This window comes from Cloeon dipterum, chromosome X (genome assembly GCF_949628265.1).
Source record: "Cloeon dipterum chromosome X, ieCloDipt1.1, whole genome shotgun sequence".
NCBI classification, from domain to species: Eukaryota; Metazoa; Arthropoda; class Insecta; order Ephemeroptera; family Baetidae; genus Cloeon; species Cloeon dipterum.
Window position 1 is genome coordinate 18932257 of NC_088790.1, and position 19266 is coordinate 18951522.

General features: G+C 39.4%; 2 protein-coding genes across 2 annotated transcripts; both read left to right on the top strand.

Moving 5' to 3' along the window:
* Positions 1 to 755: 755 nt before the first annotated feature.
* Positions 756 to 12338, top strand: mino (glycerol-3-phosphate acyltransferase mino). The gene is made up of 12 exons (XM_065495251.1): positions 756 to 932; positions 6301 to 6481; positions 6573 to 6686; positions 7597 to 7755; positions 7818 to 8038; positions 8212 to 8445; positions 8504 to 8691; positions 9052 to 9525; positions 9950 to 10134; positions 10195 to 10354; positions 10824 to 11306; positions 11766 to 12338. Exons 1-12 carry the CDS (start codon positions 844 to 846, stop codon positions 11948 to 11950), a joined length of 2673 nt encoding a protein of 890 aa, XP_065351323.1. The 5' UTR covers positions 756 to 843; the 3' UTR covers positions 11951 to 12338.
* A 4627-nt stretch (positions 12339 to 16965) lies between these two features.
* On the top strand, positions 16966 to 18637 carry LOC135946769 (uncharacterized). The gene is made up of 3 exons (XM_065495130.1): positions 16966 to 17203; positions 17392 to 17680; positions 17965 to 18637. Exons 1-3 carry the CDS (start codon positions 17024 to 17026, stop codon positions 18312 to 18314), a joined length of 819 nt encoding a protein of 272 aa, XP_065351202.1. The 5' UTR covers positions 16966 to 17023; the 3' UTR covers positions 18315 to 18637.
* Positions 18638 to 19266: the final 629 nt, after the last annotated feature.

A 19266-nucleotide genomic window follows, 5' to 3' on the forward strand; every position in this document is an offset into this window, starting at 1 on the left:
TTGATTTCTTATCTGCAACATTGTCCAATATCATCAGGTGGCGAAATAGCAGACAATGCGTAGTTGAGTTGGTTTAGCTACTTTGTAACTTCTGAACCCAATTAATTGATAAAATGCCTTGTCGCTGATACGTGCGACAGCATTGCATGTTTAGTATTTTCAAAATATGTTAATCATTTTAATTAAATTTGATATTTTGCCGCAGTATGTTAGACTAAAACTTGTTTTCTATTTATTTATTTATTTTAATGACGCAATCCAATTTATAATGTTTACGATGGTATTAAAAGTAGATAAACATAACAAAAATTAAGTTTTGTGGAAATAAAATTTACGTAAATCGTGCAATTCACATAAACAGACAAGGAGCAATTTTCTAGAAGACAATTAATTGCTAAGTGGTAACAATTAATCAAAAATTTATATCTCAGTATTTTGTTAAGTCAGCAAATCGTGCCTGATAAACTTAAAGGTGAAAATATAGAATCAACAATCTTTTATCTGGTAAAATTTTTAGAAATTTGTTAAGAAATTGTTTACAAAGTTTCGATATAAAACTTTTTATATCCTCAGCTATAAACAGAAGAAGCAACCAGTGGCAGTGGCTGGGGCCTCGCGCGTCGCGTCGCGTACCTAGCTTTTGCAGATGAAAATCAATTGGTGCTGCATGGGTGGCAACAGAGAGCAACGAGAAGTGCATCTGCCGCGGCTGATAAGGCTGCTCGAAGGGGGGAGCGCGAGCGAATCACTTAATATGAAAGTGCGGCCGCGGCGAGGCAGTCAGTGCATGAGCACCAGCGGCTGCTGAATGAGCACCTCTCGGTCTTTCGCGTGCGCTGCCAGATGATCTCGGCGATCTTGACCAACATGGGCCTGGTGGAGTATGTCCTCCTCGGCGCCATTGTTTACTGGCTCTTCGGCAAGTTTTCCAGGTTAATTTTTGTGATTTTCTCTTATAAATCGAAGTTTTTGTTGATTTTTTTTCGTATGTTTGAATCCACGTTTAATGACACGTCTTTGCAAAGCATTTTGTAGCCAGAGTGATAAATTACAAGTTTTTGCAACGGAGGAGTAGTTTAAATTTGCATTTGGAGGCATTCGAGTGACTGTAGCTTGAATGCAAAAAATATGAGGAATTTCATCGACAATTTTTTTCATTTTGGGCATGAAACAATACATATCCTATTATATACTCTGTTAATTTTATAATTTTACTAGCTCTTTACCTTGCTCTGAGTGGCGGATATGACGGCAGCTGCTGTTCAGTTTGAAATCAAACCGCTGGAAATGGGTCAATTTGAGATTTCAGAGACCAAACTCAAAACACAATTAATTTCTGACAGTCGTTACATTATTTTTTTTATCTTTTAAATTCTTATAAAATATGCGATAAATTTTTCAGTTATGTAAACATTATCGTTCAGCCTCTCATATCACATTGCACTTGTAATCTGCACTGCTTGCCTTCACAAAAACAACGCATTCTCGCTGTTGTAAGTTCCATGTATCTTATATATACACATGTATTGTGATTTCTGAAATGAATTCTATATCGAATCTAGTTGTGCGGAACATTGATGTCAAATGAAGCGGCAAACCTTGAACTTTCATCGAATTCTTTTGTTCCCAAGAGTTTGCTGCTCTTTGTTCCTTTAGATAATATCAAGTACTGATAATGTTTATAAAATTAATTGACTACATCTCTTTCATAATTGAATCTGCACTCCAGAAGTTGCATATTGTTCAATTTGCAACACGTGTCGCACATTCTTATTATCTGGGATTAAAGTTCAGGAATTCATGAAATGGGATTATTTGCAAGTTTTTAATAGCATCGCTCATTTGGTGCTAATTTTTTTCCCGTGCACTAGCAAATTAATTCTTAAACAATTGTGATGCTGAAATTTTAAGTTAACATCATTATATCATTTTGCTAAATCAATATAACCTGCAAGAATGGAAGAATTTGACGCCAACACCTTTCTAATTCCCACAAACAAGCAGAGATGATTCCAAATAAGTTTATAAATTAGATTCTCGCCGCTTATCAAATTCAAGACGGACAAATTTTATTGCACTGTTACTTTTTAATGGCTTAAGCTAGTTAGATTCAACTCAATCTTATATGTTTAAATGAATAAATGGGTCAAAAGTATCGCGTTTCTAGATTTTTTCCTGACGTTTGACCCGAATTTACTTTTTAATTCAATTAAGAACTGAACCAAGGACCAACAAAAATCAAAGGTGCTGTTTTGTGCGCGACCAAACATGCGTCTAAGAAGTGCCCTTCGGGTCGGCTGGCATCGCTTCAGTATAGAGACGTTTATTGTTGTTTCTTAGACCACCACGTGCTCGCCGCGAGATTCAATAAATTATCGAGCACGCGTATGTTGACAGTAAATAATAAGAGAGCAGCTCGCGGCGGATCTCGCCGCCGCCGTCGTTGTTGGGTCCACCTTCCTTCCCTGGCTTTGCGGCGCTCGCGTTGAACCCTTTGAGACGCATTACAGATTTATACGCGGCAGAAAAATCTGTGCCAATAGCACACATTGCACGCGGTAAACACCCAGTCTCTCGCTTTATCGAGTCAAATGCTTGGCATGCTGTGTACTATTGTGCGCGGACGGGCGAGCAAACCACACCAACAGAGCGTTTCCATGCGCGTGTTGCAAAACTGTCGCACGCGTTTGCCGTGTGTTTCAGTAAAGACGGCAGTTAACAATGGGGTATATGTATTAGATTGGGTTAGTGTTGACCGATTAAATCAATTCTGAACGCAAAATAGGCTTATAGTTAGTTAGGTTATGTGGAAATATCCTATAAGTTTTGTGTGACAGGAAACACAATCAATTGATTTTTATGTTATTGCATAACGTGTTTTTGAATATTTTACAGTATTTTTGGACGTTTCTGTTCCGTTTGTAATTTTGGAGACATTTCCACTCTTACTGTGCATTCTAAAAGCTTGAAAATCTGTCTTCTGCACAAACGGATGACGGATGAAGTGGCGATTGAGGTCTCCTATTTTTAGTTAATAATCGCCACCTACTTTAACTGTAAATGGTTGGACTGATTCTTTACACGTCTAAATTAAGGTTGCACGAAAATTAGCTCTGGAATTGCAGTGATAGAACCGACAATCTGATTTCAACTCCTGACACAGCTCAAAATTTAGAAACCAAATTTAATTTTTAGGTTTTTTGCTGAATTATTTTTCAGTTTGTGAACCAGTTTGATTTTTCCCTGACACAGAGTTAAAAAAGTAAAAACAAAAAATATATATGCGCATGGTGCTTTTCAAAATAAAAGTTACGTGGTAAAAATCAGACAAATCCTAAGGTACCCAAATATTCTTAAGGACAAAATTTCCGATAAGCGATGAAAGAGTCCCATGGAAATTTCCATTAATATTCATATTCAGACCCAAGTGTTTCAAATTTGACCTTAATTAGGTATTTCAATTCCAGTAGTATAATACTTGCCGCGCGGATTGATACAAATCTTTTGTGTCATTACTGTAAGAAGCGCAAAGTTATTAAGACCGAAAAAATTAATTTACTTTTGTCACTTATTACAATTAATGAGAAAAATAAGGAAATAATGCTAAATTATAAATCAAACATGGATGAGTTGAGGAAATTTCTATTATCAATTCTTCATTGTTTAAATGCTGAAAAACAACTTTTATCAGAGCGTTTGGAGATGCTATTTTCGTTGTTTAAGCAAATAATAATAAATATATTTTTCACGTCGGTCTTAAGTTCAAGAGGCATTATTTTTGACGGAGAGTAAATCTGTCAAGAGATTAAACTTTGATCTTCGACACACGTAAGCTAAAGAAATCAAGTCGTGGCTATTCTACTTTTCAATCTTATCTTATCGACGTCTATATTAAAATCACTTTTGGACCCTTGATAATACCACTTGTATGTCTAGGTATTTTTGTGATTTACATAACGCACCGACTGTAACTTGTTTATTTCGCCAGAGGAAAATTTGTAAACAGCTCACTGTTATTCTTGTTGCCAGAGGAAGACTATGAACGAATTCAAAGTATTATTATTCATTCTAGCCAGACTTGCCGATCTTTCATTATAAACTCACATCCAGCTGGCTATTTCCATATTTTTCTTGCCGACGCTGTTGAAAGAGAGTTGACGCGCGCCGATTACTCGTGTCATAGAATGATGATCAGCACATTGACCAATGTAATTGTCACGGAATGGGCGATAGCTTGAGTAATTATACAAGCGCACTTTACACTCTCGGCGCAGCTGGGGATAATTAGAAGTGGTGCTCCAGATAATTTGAGACATCTGCATGTGATCAATGAATGTTATATGGATTACCAAGGCTTAATAACAAAGTCTGCCGCTGCTATTGTTGTACTTTAAACTCGCACGCATCTCCTTTCCCACAACGTTTGTCATTATTGCCGTTTGCCTTCTTTTTCAATGGACTTTATGTATGTATTTGGAGTTTGACTTGCGGCTCAGATTCGCATCGCGGCTGCTTGATGAATTATTGAATTAAATCCCGTCATTGTGTCGAGGCGACAGGAAGTGGAATAACAAACAATTGCCGCACTTCGAGTGCGGGAAGTGCAATGCAGCTTGCTTTTGTCAACTTCTTACTCGGCACTCGGCCCGCCGACTTATTAATATCGTCGTTCTAATTCGAATCACGGTCCATTCAAAATTTCAAGGCTGACAGCTTAATCGGAATCTTGTTAAGCACTGAAACGTAATATTGCTGTGAACATTTCCGAAATAAACATCTTAATTCAATTATGTTCGATTTTACAAATAAGCAAAATTCGCATGGTGATCAGATTTTTTTCGTTGAAAAGCCATAATATGTATCCTTGTAAATTATTTTTGGTCATCGGGGAAGAAGACTTGACGGATAAACAATTAGCAAATAAGTCCGAGAGACGCAATCCTTTATATCAAATGTTTATTTGAATCCGTTGCATCGAATCTGAAATAATTTTAACCAGCATCAATTTTTCTAAAAATGTTTTCCAAAAAATAAGCAATATAATTTGCCAAAAATGTTTCCAATCATTTGCTACACAATCTCATTAGCATTTTTCTAAAACAGCTTGAAAAGAAGAATACAACAAAGTAAATTTGCAAGGTCATTATTATCTCTTATCGACTTTTCTGGGTACATACATCAATTGGCATCCAAAAAAAGGCTTTGAAACTGGCCGAATCCGCTGCTAGCAGCCTCTTATGATTTCAAAGCGTTTCTCGATAGTTTTCGGCGAATGGTCAAGTGGCCAATTTCGCGAGTCCACACAAACACAAGTCGATAACCTCTGCGCACGGCCACAAACATTTCTAGCTTTTATCGCTCGATCTCCGCGCAATGATATTAGTCCCATTGTCAAATAGTTTCCTCATTTCTCTCGCGCACCTTTTATCGCTCACTCTTGTTGTTTTGTTAGCATTTTATCTGTTACTAACCCAATTATAGCTCGAGTGCTCTATTCTCCGCATCTCTCTAATTCAATGGCATTTTGAAACCGATTAGAATATTTTCCATGCATGTGCTTAAAGGGCTGACAATTTCAGCTCGACTGGTGAGATGATTCAAAGAGCATATTGCGTAAGCGTGCATGGTGTGTTTATTTTACGGTCACTGCTGACAGAGGTCAAAGACAAAATGCGTGTGAAATCACGTGCCGCGACATATGCTATAAGTGACCCCCGCTCACAAATTGGTTCAGTCATTCAGATAATGGTATAAACAACAGATCTAAACGATTATTTTTGACCGAATAATATTTAGCAAGATTATTTATTTATTTTATTTTGTGATCTAAAGTAGTGTTTGGATTTTAAAAATTCCAATTTTGCATTTTAACTTTAATTATTCCTTAAATCTGTTTATTCAATAAAAATCTACAACAATAATTAAAGTGGACACTTCCGATCGATCACACGCCTCAATTGATTTCTTAGAGGAATCAAGTTAATTGATACAACACGTGATTTTCACTTCATAGCGTTGTAACGCACACGTAAACCTTGCAGAGAAAGCGACCTAGCAGATATTGCTGCAGGTGAAACTTATTGCATTGGGCTGAAAAATTCCCTTTGTTGTGTTAGTCATGCCAATTTTAATCGAGTACCACACAACCCTGCGGTCAACAATATTTTTTTTTTATTCCGATTTGATTGATCATACGAGAAAAGCTCAAAGGCTGGCCGATGTTATTGGACGGTGTTGACTGCCCGAAAATGCACTGCAACCTTGTATATTTATGTTAAAAGGTTCCGGCAATTTTTTCAGACCCATGGCGGACGTGCTAAGCAGCCTGCAGCACATATACCAAAGCTGGGAGCGGCGATGCCACCAAACAAAGCGGCCGCCTCTCAGCGAGGAGAAGAAGATTTCCGCCCTAGGTCTACGAGCCTACTCGGCGGCCAAAAGAACGGCCCAGAAACAGTTCGAGGAGTCGACCAACGCCAAGGTACGCACCCGAGCTGTTGACAATTAAGTCGCTGGCTCGTCTCGACCTTGCAGCACCAAGGCGGTGATGTAACTGGAGTTTGTGATTGCAGTTTCGAGAGAACCAGCTGTATCGAGCCAAGTCTGCGCCGCTCACCAGCTTCAAGTTCAAAAGCCAAAGGCCGGCGGCCCCTCTCTGCTGCAGTCACTGCGCCCCTGATTCCAGAGTGAGTTGACACAAAATCAAATTTTTACTTTTTCGCGAGCGATTTGCATCAATTGTGTATGCATTCCAACTAGTGATCTGTGACATTATTGGCACTGCTCAACAAATTTATTTTAGTCTTCATTCAGCATCACAATCAAAATAAACTCACTGGTGATTGAATTTTCCCCTTAAACATTTTGATGTGGCTTTTTTTAATTTTTGATGCTCAGATGGCATTTGATTAAATATTTTATTTCCAGCACTTATTGAACTGTTTCATTGGTAAAAATTAAGATTTTAGTGGAAAGGCGTTCAAATGATATAATAGTGCAAGACGCAATTTCAAGGAAGTATATTTTAATATTGATTGACTGCTCCAGCGCTGGAGACGGTGGAAAATAAGGAAAAATAAACAAGTTTTTGATCCCCTTCCTTTTAAAGCACTTGGGTTCTAGTTTAAGCACAGACGTGTTTATACAATACAATAAGTGTTTACCTCCTTGTAAATGTGGCACGAAAATTTCAAAAGAAATTTGAGTTCAGTTATTCACACATGCATTGTTCTTTCTTGTCTCATTCAGAATAAATTTTAACTTGAGCCAAACGCATGTGGAGCAGCGTGCGCCAAAGAGTTAGTGATAATTGTTGGGGCCACCGCGGCGCTAAATATCACTGGTGTGTGTTCTTCTATTTTTACGCCAGTCGAGCCACACATCTCGGCCACGATGCACCCGCTTGGCTCATTCGCAAACAAATGAGTGCGTTCGTTCTGAAAATTGATTCAGTCAGGCCGCCGAGTCCTGAATTCCTAGACTGGCGCCTCAGTAGACTGAAGGTGCAGAAGGTTAGCACACGCAGGGATTTTTTTAATATTTTTTTTTTGCCAAAGTTAAGTGCGCTTGCTCAATCTGCCCTATTTTGTTTTGCAGGACAACTTCAAAAATGCCTCTAGACCGATCCCCGGCCTCGAAGTGCGGAACATCTTGCGATTGCAATCAGACCATGGCCTGGTCAAATCGTATTTTAAACATATCTTCTACCACATTTGGACTTTCAACACTTTTCCGTACCCAAAAATATTTTCATCCGTACGTATAAGTGACCCGCTCTCGGCGCTGTTAGACTTAAATTTATCTTGGCATAAATGTAGGTCTTGAAGGATGAGCGTGTAATGCAAGCCGTGCAGAAAGCAGCTAGGGCCGAGATTCTCGACTCTGGTGCAAGCGAGCTTAGCAGCCAGGAAGAGGATATTAATGAGCTGCAAGATGAAGCCACCATGAACAGACTGGCTGAGCTGATCAAAAAGCATCAAAAACGGGCGTTCAAAATCCTTAAAGTCATGGGATCAAACCTGAACGATTTTCTCCTCAGGTATAGAAAACGTCGTTTCTTTAAACTGTTCTGAAATTTAAAACAATTCTGATTTTCCAGCATTAAATGAAAATGTGGTAGTCATAAAGATAAAAAAATGAATTTATTTGATTTTAGTCACTTCAATCTGTCAACCTTTCTTCAAACTAATTCGTGTTACGTGAAATTTTCAGGCTGACCTCATATGTTTTGTACAAATTGCTGCCTCTCTTCCTAACCAAAGTGGTTGTCAACCGAGAGCAAGTGCAGCGGATACAAGAGGCCGCCCAATCAGGCATTCCTCTCATCTTCCTGCCGAATCACAGGAGCCACCTCGACTACATCCTGATGACCTTCATTCTCGTGAACGCCGGCATCAAGGCCCCGCTTGTGGCTGCAGGAGACAACCTCAACATTCCTCTCTTTGGGTGCGCATTGCACTTTGTTACATCCAAAAAGAGTTGGATCTATATTTTGAATCCACAGGTGGTTGCTCAGAGGACTGGGTGCATTTTACATTAAGAGGAAAATCGATCCTGCCGCTGGCCGCAAGGACCACGTCTACAGAGCTGTGCTCCACACATACATGGTCGAGAACCTGAGGGCAGGCCACTATGTTGAATTCTTCATTGAAGGTGGCAGAACCAGGACCGGCAAAGCCTGCATGCCTAAAGGTGATTATTTACTCTCAACTTCCCTCTTTTGTGTTCTTACTAAAAGACCCTTGTACCAACACCATGGGAAGATAAAGAATCTCGGGACTGATAGCATCACGCATTACATTCAATGTCAAAATCACATAACATATGTGTTTTTATCTTGTAGCAGAGGTAAATGACAAAAATATTTGTTTTGAATTGATATTTTTTAATTATAAGATCCTAGTTTGGATTTTATACATCTTTATCCTGGAATAAACTATATTTATAAAAGTAAATATAGAAAATATTTAAAAAAAAATCCCCCATTGGTTTTACCTTAACCAGTGTTGCATTTGTGTATTAAATTTTATTTATAAAAAATTCTCTCTTCAGGTGGGCTTTTGAGTGTGATTGTGGACACGTTCATGGATGGCGTGGTGGAGGATGCCCTGCTGGTGCCGGTGGGCATCAACTATGAGAAGCTGGTGGATGGTAACTTTGTGCGCGAGCAGCTAGGCCAGCCCAAGGTGATGGAGAGTTTCGGCAGCGCCGTCCGTTCCATCTGGGGCGTGCTAAACTCGAGCTACGGTGTCATGCGGGTCGACTTCAACCAGCCATTCTCGCTGCGCGAGATGATCGACTCGTACCACAACCACATTAAGAGTAGGGCAGTCACTCCAGAGACAAGTCCTGTGGAACTTCTCCCTCTGCAACGCAGCCTCTCTGTCGGCCACTACCAGGTCACAGTTCCAGGCTCCAAGAAGCTGCTGCACTCGCCGCCATCCAGCGCCTCTCTCTACGGCACTGATGTTGTCGTTGAGGAGCAGCGGCATATCGTTGAGGACATCGCCAGGCATGTTGTTTATGGTGAGTCATTGATTTTTCTATTATATAATTTGAGCATTTGGTTAAATAAGTAAAGTTTATTGCTAAAAAATTGGTTATAATATATTCAATTAACTTGATCAATAGAAATGATTTTGTGCAGTGTACTCAAATAGAAATAATCTCAGAAACTCCTGAACAAATATTAACAAAATTACTCCTATGAGTTGTAGAAGATGTTCTAAGACACGCAAAATGCATAAATTTAAAATAAGAGAAAATTCTAAAATTAAGAGTTAATTATTTTCTGAACAAACAAGCTAAGAAGAGTAGTACACTACCTTGAAAAGTTTTTCTAATTTATTGATTATCTTTTCTAGTTGCCTGATTTTTCTAAAATGCATGGGCCACTAAACATTTTGTTAAATATGCAAGTTGGCTTATACTTAATACTTAAAACTTGCAGACTCAATTGAAGCAGTGTCGGTGATGTCAACAAACGCAGTGGCCTTCCTGCTGCTGACCAAATTCAGGAATGGCACAAACCTGGAGGAACTGGCCCAAGCATTGGACGACATGCGGCTCGACGTTCGGGCTGCCAGCCTTGAGCTAGGCTTCTCAGGAGACTCCGTTGACGTCATCAATCATGCCGTAAGAGTGCTGAAAATTTTGTCTCTTGTTCATTGCTAATTAGTACTGAATTATTTGCAGTTGAGCATTCTTGGCCCTGGACTTGTGAGGAGAGAGAGACTGACAACGAACCAGGGCGACACGGTGCTCATCAAGCCAGTCACCATGGTGCCGAATGTGATAGAACTCTCTTACTACTCCAACTCCTGCCTCAATATCTACGTTTTGGAGGCGGTTGCAGGTGTGCTCTCATTTTTACCACGCTATTAAAATGTAATTTTGAACAAATTATTTTTTTAAATCTTTTAAGGGTTTGTTCTGTGCTCTGCAAAGGTTTAAGCCATTTAACTATAAATCTATCAAAATACATTTGCTAAATACTGAAGATATTTACATTTTAATATTTAATTACTTTCTTGTATTTTTCCATAGGATAATTGATAAGATTGTTTATAAGTAGAAAATTAAGTCTGATTAAGTAAGTCATGTTTTTCCTAGAGAATGAAATGGATGTATGTTATCAGTAATCTCAGAAAATTTTTGATCTTGACCATCAAAAAGGTTACTGTCATTTTTGCGCTGAAAACAATGTTTGAAAACTTTTGAACAAAGGGAGGCCTGCCAAATTTATTTAAATGGAGACTGTTGTCCACAATTTGTATTTTAATTTAGAGGCCATGGAACTTTATTTAAAATTCCGTCGGTTTCAGCTACTGCCATTTGCTCTCTCTTGCCCAAGAGTACGCTCGAGTTGGACACAGAGTACTTTGTGAGTCGAGACGATCTAGTCAGCCGGTGCATAGAGATCTGCAGCGTCCTGCAGTTTGAGTTCATCTTTGCCAAGCCATGCCAGTCGCTGGAGACAGTGATCCTTGACACGGTGGAGAACCTGCACCACAAGTCGTATCTGCTGCATGAGCAGGAGCCGCGCAAGAGGCACCTGTCCGAGGTGGACAGCGACGAGGAGGCAGACTTTGTGCCGCAGTATGTCAGCTACGCGATCAACTGCGAAAAGGAGTATAGGCGGCGGCTGGGCTTCCTCTGCAGCACCATCAGGCCGCTGCTCGAGGGCTACGCGGCTGCAGCCACCTGCCTCGGCATCCTCGTGGGAGAGCAAATGACGGAAAAGCAGCTCCTCGAGAGGATCACAGCCGAGTGCGACTCTCAGTTGAAGAGCGAATTCGCTGTCTTTGGTAAGTTAACCCTAAAAATATAAGATTTAAAATTGCTTGTCGTCTAATTCAAAAAATTATCCAAACCCACAAACACACAGCTACCCAAATGAAACAAAAGAGTGCACTGGTTGTTTGACTGTAATTTTTCATTTATTAAATTTACCTTGAAGGGAAATAATCTTTAAACTTAAAAGTTGAGCTAAAAGCTCTCTCTCACCAGCTTGATTAAGTGTCCAATTTACTTTTAACTCTAAAAATTATTTTCAAAAGAAAAGATATTAAAATTTGATAAAAAAAAACAGTAAATATGAACAGATTGAAAATGGTTTAAAATAGCCATACAATTCATTAATCTACATTGAAAAATTTTGTCATTGTAAATTTTTTCTCTTTTTATGTTTTAATTCAAGTCACAATCCCTAGTTGTTTGTCATCTATTCAATTTGTTTTTCATGGTTTCTTTCTGATTTGTTGCAGAGGAGAGTCGGTGCATTGACCCAATTCGCAACGCTCTGAAGATGATGGAGAAATGGGAGGTGCTGGAGTGCCACTCGCAGGACAGGCTCAAAGTGTACTACCTGCGACCTGACTTTGACTCGGAGTTGAGGGTGCAGCCTGTGGTGGAAAGGCTCCGCTCGCTGGTCTGCACGGCGCCGCAGTGAGGGAGCGGCTGCTTTTCTTGAACGCGTTATCTCACTCAAAGACTTTTCCACTTTTAACAGCAACCGTGTACTGATACCATTGTAGTGCCTTATTTTAACGATTTGCATTGCATAATTCATTTTATATTCGTATGTGATTACCGACGGACCGTTTCCCTTAGCTCAATCATGGCAGATTTTCAAAATCATCTCTTGATTCGGCTTGAGAACTACGTTTCCATTCACACAAACGATTGCAGTCTTAGCAGGGTATGCAAAATGACAATAAAACAACTTCTGTGAATGTAAATCTGCAGCTGGTTGAATAATTCTAAGGCTGAATTAAGGAAGCTAAGAATTTTGTTGTTGTAAATTTTCAATGAATAAATTTTATTTACAAAAAAATGAACCCTTTTGCTGTTTGATAATTGTGAGAAATGCCTCGTCCATTAATATTCCACGCGTATGATTTTTCGCTTGGCTGGCCTCGTGAACACCATTAACAGCGAAACAACACAACAATAAAATGCGATCCTGCTCTTTTGAGGACGGCTCGTCTTCAACACGCACTCGAGCAGCACTTTGAAAAAAGATCGCGTTTCTACCTGCAAGCCAAGTGTTTCAGTGATCTTTATTATTGTGTGCCATCATTTTTCTTGTCTTACTCCAATAGTTTGCTATGCACTTGCTGCAGTCCGGTGTATGAGCCATTTTTTTGCCCGCAATGGAAAACGCGCGGGCAGGAAATCCTACATTCGGATCTGTTATTGAAGCACGATCGCGTTCTCTTTCTCGTTGAATATTCCTTTCAGTGCATAATACAGATAGAAGAATTCGAGTTTTGCAGGTTTTGCGTGTGTGCACCAAGAAGATATCCCCTTGCACAAATTATTTTTCACTACCAGTGCACCTTTCAGTCTGTGGTATGGCCGGTGCACTTTTCTGTGCTGGCCTCAATAAGTCAAAGAGTAAGACAAAACGTATGTTTAAAATATTTATATATTCTCACTTAGTAAGATGAATCAGTCGCAAAAGAACATGTTAAATTTTTATCAGTTGTTCTGTAAAAATCTCTAGTACAAATTAATTTGATTTCTTCATATGAAAAGATATTTTGTGTATCTTGCATATTTTGCTATTGGAATTATTCTATATAGTTTGAGTAAAAGCTGCAAGTCACAAAAATAGGAAATTACCGATTATAATCGGTGCACTCTGAATGAGTGGTGTTAATTTGACTTTCAAGTGTTACAAATATTTTTTGAGATAAAATTAATTGCTATTTTCATAAGGCAGACATATTTAAACTCTAAATTTAAAGCCTTTAATTAAAGTTTTGACTCAACTATGGATCCATCACCGTAAAATATTTCAGAAAATAGTTACAAAGCTGCAAAATTATTAATGTATGAACACTGTCCCCTTTCTAGGAATATTCTTACTTCGCAATAGGAGTTTTTCTGGTTTTTCTTCCCCGTCAAAAGACATGCACCGTGCACCGTTGAATATAGACCTCGACAAGAGAAAAAATCAATCATGAAAAAATCCAGCACGACATGTTTGTAAAGAAAATGAGCTAATTTTGTTTTTGAATGATTATTACACTTTTAAGAGTTTAATTTTCTCAGACAAAACCAGCTTAACACTGTCAACATAATGTAGACTCCTGCTTGCTAAGGCCAACTAAATGCAACTCATCGATACACTTAAAATATTGTGTTTCTGTCTCTTCGTCTCAATAGTTAATTGAAATGTTTGCGCAAAATATTTTATTCATTCTCTTTCTCTGGTGGATTTGATTGAGTCCGGCGGAAGGCGGAACAATAATAAATATTAAATGTCTCTATTAAAAGATTGCTTTGCTTAGATATTTTTTTGATAACAATGACCCACATTCTTTTTTCAGTGGCCAATTCCGGGTCATCGCTTTGAAAAGACATCATTTCCGTGACAAATGGAATTATATGCACATTAATGCGTAGATTTGCGTCCGAGTCGGAACGCGGCACTCACCTACTCACGCACAGCGTGTGCGTGTACATATACAATATCAACTTAATCTGTTTGCCTTTGACAGGAAAAGGCGCACGCCTGTTTGCAAACAGAGAGGGCCAGTTATTCCTGAAATCGCGCTCTACGCTCGTGAGAACGAAAAATAAGCAGAAGGGGTTTGGAAATACGCGGACGACTGGCCCAATTCGTGCCGCGAGAAACCGCACTTTATCCGGTGCACTTTTTTCCTTCTCGTCGATATCGAGTAAAAGCGAAAAGGGCGTCAAAGGGAGCCAACTGGGAAGGTGCCAGCCAGGTGCAAAACTCAGGAGCTCGTCGGCAGAATCGAATCACGACGCCGCCGCGCTGACAGTGAATTCTGCGAAGAACGTGATGCAAAACACAAATGAGCAAAAAGAAAGCACATGATTCGTGTGTATGTCTGCCTCATCATGTGAAAACAAATTGGAAAAATATTGTTTTAAAGTCCCACAAATGGTTTGTTCAAAAAAATCATATTGTAAAAATTTCCTCCAATAAAAAAAATATTTCCAAAGAACCACGCCTTATTTAAATTATTAGTGTGGACCATTTTTCATCTCAACCACCCTAAGATGTTTAAAGGGTCAATGTCACGATAAAAATATTAGGATTTTTTATATAAAATTTTGTAAATTTAATAGAGATATCCTGAAGTGTCACCTACTTTCGGAGGTAATTTATTTTGGAAGTGGAACTTCCGTCCAAATATTGTTGAATTACAAAGATTAAACTAAAAGCAAAATTATGTCAGCAGAGCACTCGGCTAACACCTTACATGCTACGCGTTATTTATGAAGTCACCATGAACGAAACAAAGAGAGCCGCGCGAAGACAAATTAGTAAAAGCTCTCGACTAAACGAAATTAGGAGAGTTCAGTTCGGGCGTGTTTGACGAGCAGGAGAAAGAAAACATCGTATGTATTTTTATTATTGTGTGGCGGGTCGTCAAAAGGTGTAAAACCGTTAGAGCGCGACACCAAAGACCCATGCAAAGCAGCGCAATAAATGCTTTCGTTACCTTTTTGCTTAATTTCAATTCGTCTATAAAAATAGGATCCTGAATCCTGAGCTTTCAAGTTGGTGTCTCATCTTTTTCTTAAATAAATAAGTCACGGAGAATAAGATTTCAAGTAAATTTGCTGAGTTCGATTAGGAAAAAACAATTAAGTAGCTCACCTTTTTAATGTCAAAGTTGTTTTACTTTTTCTTGGCGCTTCGCTCGTTCACTATAATCTGCAAATTTAAATTCATTGGAGCTATGATCACCACTCCTTTTAATGGACAGTTAAAGCGTGTTAATGGCCTTACCACGTTGACAATGGATTTATTTTATTGCCCGTCAACGATCACCGGAACAAAATGCGCCGATTTGCGACAAAAAGCGGGTCAATGCGAATTTTTCCGCGCTTTGAAATTCACACAATAGAAAAGTGCGTGTTCTGAATCTCAGTGAAGTTATAATAATCAATCAGAGCGCGCAATGTGACGACGCACTGATTGATGAGTGTGTGGTTAATTTTAATTGCCTGCTAACTAATGCATGGCAAAGAAAATAACATGCACGCGGTGAGAACAGCTAGCTATCTCTTGAAGGGATGCATCGTTGCCTTCAATAAAAGAAGTACGTTACGGGCAGAAGAATAGATGCAATCTCGTGTGCAGAATTGATGCTCCCTATGCACGTATAAATGCCTAATTGATTTATTGCCTGATTCAAATGTAGTTCCGTAAGGATATTGGCGAATAGATGCGTTAAAGAAGGATTAAAATATAATCAGATTTGCAATAGAAAATCAATTTAATTTTTTTCTCGAAAAAAAAAACGAAAAATTTACTCAAGGCCGAACATGTTGAATAACTAAAAATTGCTGTAGATTATGATACACTCACGCTTACCGATAGTATCAATTGACTCACAAGAGTAATTGACTGCAATTTTGGAATAAATTATTATATTGAGAGCCGTGTGAAGGTTTTTATTTGTTGACAGACAACCTATATTTATATTATGTTCATTTCGAAGCCTGTTACTAATTTCACAACAAAATCCATCTAACTATGTGCATAACTAAATAACACGATTTAAAAGAAATCAAATATTTTTGTTTTTATCTTGAAGCGGAACATTTAAAAAAATGTCTTGTTGAATAGATATTAGTTTTAACACACAGAAATGGAAATTGGAAAGAGAAAACCTTTAATTACTTTTTAAAAGAAGGAAGAGAAAAGGTGTAAAAAGCTAGTCTTAGAGTTTCGTGGTTGGGCCCTGGGTCAATAGAAAGAAGTCAGAGCTTGCATTTTCAAATGTATAATACAAATATAGCCAACTCTCATCAATGGCGTGTTCAAAAATTAAAAATTCCCTCTGCTTCCAAATGTTCAGGGCATCCTACTCGCTTATAGTAACTAACTTCCATATTCCCGCGATTTAATAAATTTTATTAAAATTTTTTAAAGAAATTTTGAATGACTTGTAGCTGTTTACTTCATATTTATTTCGTCTGATAGCCAAAAAGCATTTATGATCACATCAAATTCGTTTTTTATCTGTTTCAAATCTACACAAATCAAGATATTCTATTGTAATGAGGAGCTGCCATAAAAGATAATCTTTTGATTTTCAATTTTTTTCTGCATCTCTGCAATTAATTTTGAACGAAAAATTGTATCTGTCAGAAAATATTAATCCCTTCCAATTTTGCTAGACGAAAAGCTATGGGTCAGTTTATAAAAGCATTATATGAGCCATGAACTTATTCCAGGGAAATATCAATCAATTTTTGATATATTTGTAGCGTTCTGTGTAGCAGGAAAAATAAATACTTAACATTTAGTGAAATTACGAAAAGCGGCAGGCTTGTCGGGAGGACACATTTTGATCTATCGCGAGTGCATCCGCGGTGGTCGGAAGAGAGTGACCCTATTTCAGCGACCCGGCGGCCGCGGCCGGCGCCCCTCCCTGCCTCTACTGGGCGGCGCAGGTATAAAGTTGGCGCCCCGCCGACGGTGCATCATTCACACTCTTGCTTCCGCTCTCAGCGCACTCTTCCACTTGCTGCTATGAACACCCTGAGCATAGCAGTGCTCTTGGCCGTCGGCCTCTCGGCCGCCGCAGTGGCCGCCGACCACACAGATGCCTATATGGAGGACGCCAGGACCAGTTGCGAGCACAAAAAGGACGCCCTCTCCTGCGCCAAGCTCAGGGCACTTTCCTACCTGGACGCGGTCGCCGGTGGACAGGTTGGTTAATTTCGTATTATTATTATTTTTTCTCTGATTTAAAGTATCCAAATTTTTAAAATCTCCTTGAAGAAAAATGTTGTTTATATTATTTGAAAAAAATCTATGGAAAATTCACTTAGTATAACAAATATTTCAATAGTTGGCAATTTTATATTTGACTTTGAATTATTATTTTTTTGTTCCAGGTTTCATCCGCCCGAGCCTTCAACACAATGTTCTCGCCTTTGTCTGCCATTGGAGTTCGTCTCGTGAAAATGCCGTCCACAGATGAGGAAAACGCGCCCTCCGAGCTCTTCGATGACGTCGAGCAGAGAAGCGGCGACTCTGAAATCACCAAGATGTGGAAGTTCGGTTTGAGGCAGGTGGAGCGTTTCGCACGCAAGTATTCAGTCGCGGTGGCCGTGCCTGAGACCAACACCGGCGTCGTGCCCAGGATTATCAGCGAGGACGACGTTAACGCTATTGAGAGCAGAGGTGAGATTTGATATTTTAAACTTAAAAAAATCTCAATCGAGAGGATTTTACGTCTAGGTAGTGAAAAGTAAAATACATTAATTAAGAAATAAACTACTCATTTTAAAAAAAAAGATGAAAAAATCAAACTATTATAAATCGCCTTTATAGATTTTTAAAATCCAATGACCCACCAACAACTCAGATATCTTGTTAGCTATTTTATTTTCTGCATTAATCAATTAATTTCAATAATGAAATGACATATTTTTCAATTAACACGATTTGATGATTTTCCCGGACAGAGTCTCGCGGCAAGAAGAAGAAGCTGCAGCTGTTGCTGCCCCTTCTGATCCTGTTCAAGTTCTTCAAGCTGAAGGTTCTGCTGATCCCCATCCTGCTGGGAGTGCTGGCCATCAAGAAAATCCTGATCCTGGCTGCCGTCTTCCTGCCCAGCGTGATCGGGCTTCTCAAGTTCTGCAAGCAGCAGCCCTTCCTGCATGAATACTCGTCGCCCGCCGCTTACGACTACGGCGTCACCAGTTACGCGGCCGGCGGCGCCTCCGGCTCCACTTACGGCAAGGACCTGTACAACCGTCGCAACTACGAGGCCCAGAATCTGGCCTACCGGGCCCAGACCCCGACCCAGCAGTAGATTATTGATTATTTTTAATCTTTGGCTCCGGACCGGTCGTTGTTGCACTTGACACCTCTGAGATGCTCAAAACTAAGAAAAATCCTTAACTGGTGCAGCAGTCGATTTGGCGCCCTGGGGCCGAGTGTGAAAAGCCAAATATCCCCCATCTTCAGAAGCTCATTAATTTATTATATTTATTTAAAGACAAATGACCAAAATATTAGTAACAAGACGACTGAAAGCGACTTTTTATACGAACACTCTGGAATTTATGACGAATGACTACGTTTTTAACCTAACTGTGAAGTGAAGACGAATAAATTATTATTTTATATAAATAACTCTGTTGTTTTCTATTGTAAAACTGTGTCACCCTCGACGAATAATCTGAGGTTACTCCACTCGACCTTCTTACGAGTGCGTGCCCGCAAAATTATTCAAATTACGCCCAAAGTGTGGGCGCGGTGCGGAAAATCATGATCAAATCGGCGCCAATACGCTGCCTCATTCTTTCGGCACAAATATGTGCCTGATCTGGAGCTGGAGAGTGACACAGACCGTGGGCGGCGCGGTGAAATACGGTGTGGGAGAGGTCGCGCTTGCTACGATCATCGTAGGTGCGTGAACCGCAAACACACTCAATGTTGGTCACTGGTTCACTTTGCTTAGCTCGGCGGGAAACTGTAGTAAGCACTCTTGTTTGAACGCGCGAAATGATCCTTTTGCCGTTAAAAAACACGGCCGACACTCTTTAGCTAACAAAACCGCACACCGGGGAGGCGTTGGCGGTGCCCAAGACCCAAGATGGGATGAATGCGTTTAGTAAGTAGTGCCGCGTGGGATTTCTGTCACGGTCTGCTTTAATTCTGGACTCTTCCTAGATATTAAATTGAGATAAATAATTAATTGGAAGAAGGAAGAGCGATAATTTAAAAGATAACTTTTTCTGTGCTTTCCACAATTTCTAATT

Coding starts and splice junctions, on each gene's coding strand:
- mino (XM_065495251.1), top strand. CDS start 844: ATGATCTCGGCGATCTTGACCAACATGGGCCTGGTGGAGTATGTCCTC. Junction 7,756..7,817: donor ACCCAAAAATATTTTCATCC/GTACGTATAAGT, acceptor GCATAAATGTAG/GTCTTGAAGGATGAGCGTGT. Junction 10,355..10,823: donor CGTTTTGGAGGCGGTTGCAG/GTGTGCTCTCAT, acceptor CGTCGGTTTCAG/CTACTGCCATTTGCTCTCTC.
- LOC135946769 (XM_065495130.1), top strand. CDS start 17,024: ATGAACACCCTGAGCATAGCAGTGCTCTTGGCCGTCGGCCTCTCGGCC. Junction 17,204..17,391: donor ACGCGGTCGCCGGTGGACAG/GTTGGTTAATTT, acceptor TTTTTGTTCCAG/GTTTCATCCGCCCGAGCCTT. Junction 17,681..17,964: donor TAACGCTATTGAGAGCAGAG/GTGAGATTTGAT, acceptor TTTCCCGGACAG/AGTCTCGCGGCAAGAAGAAG.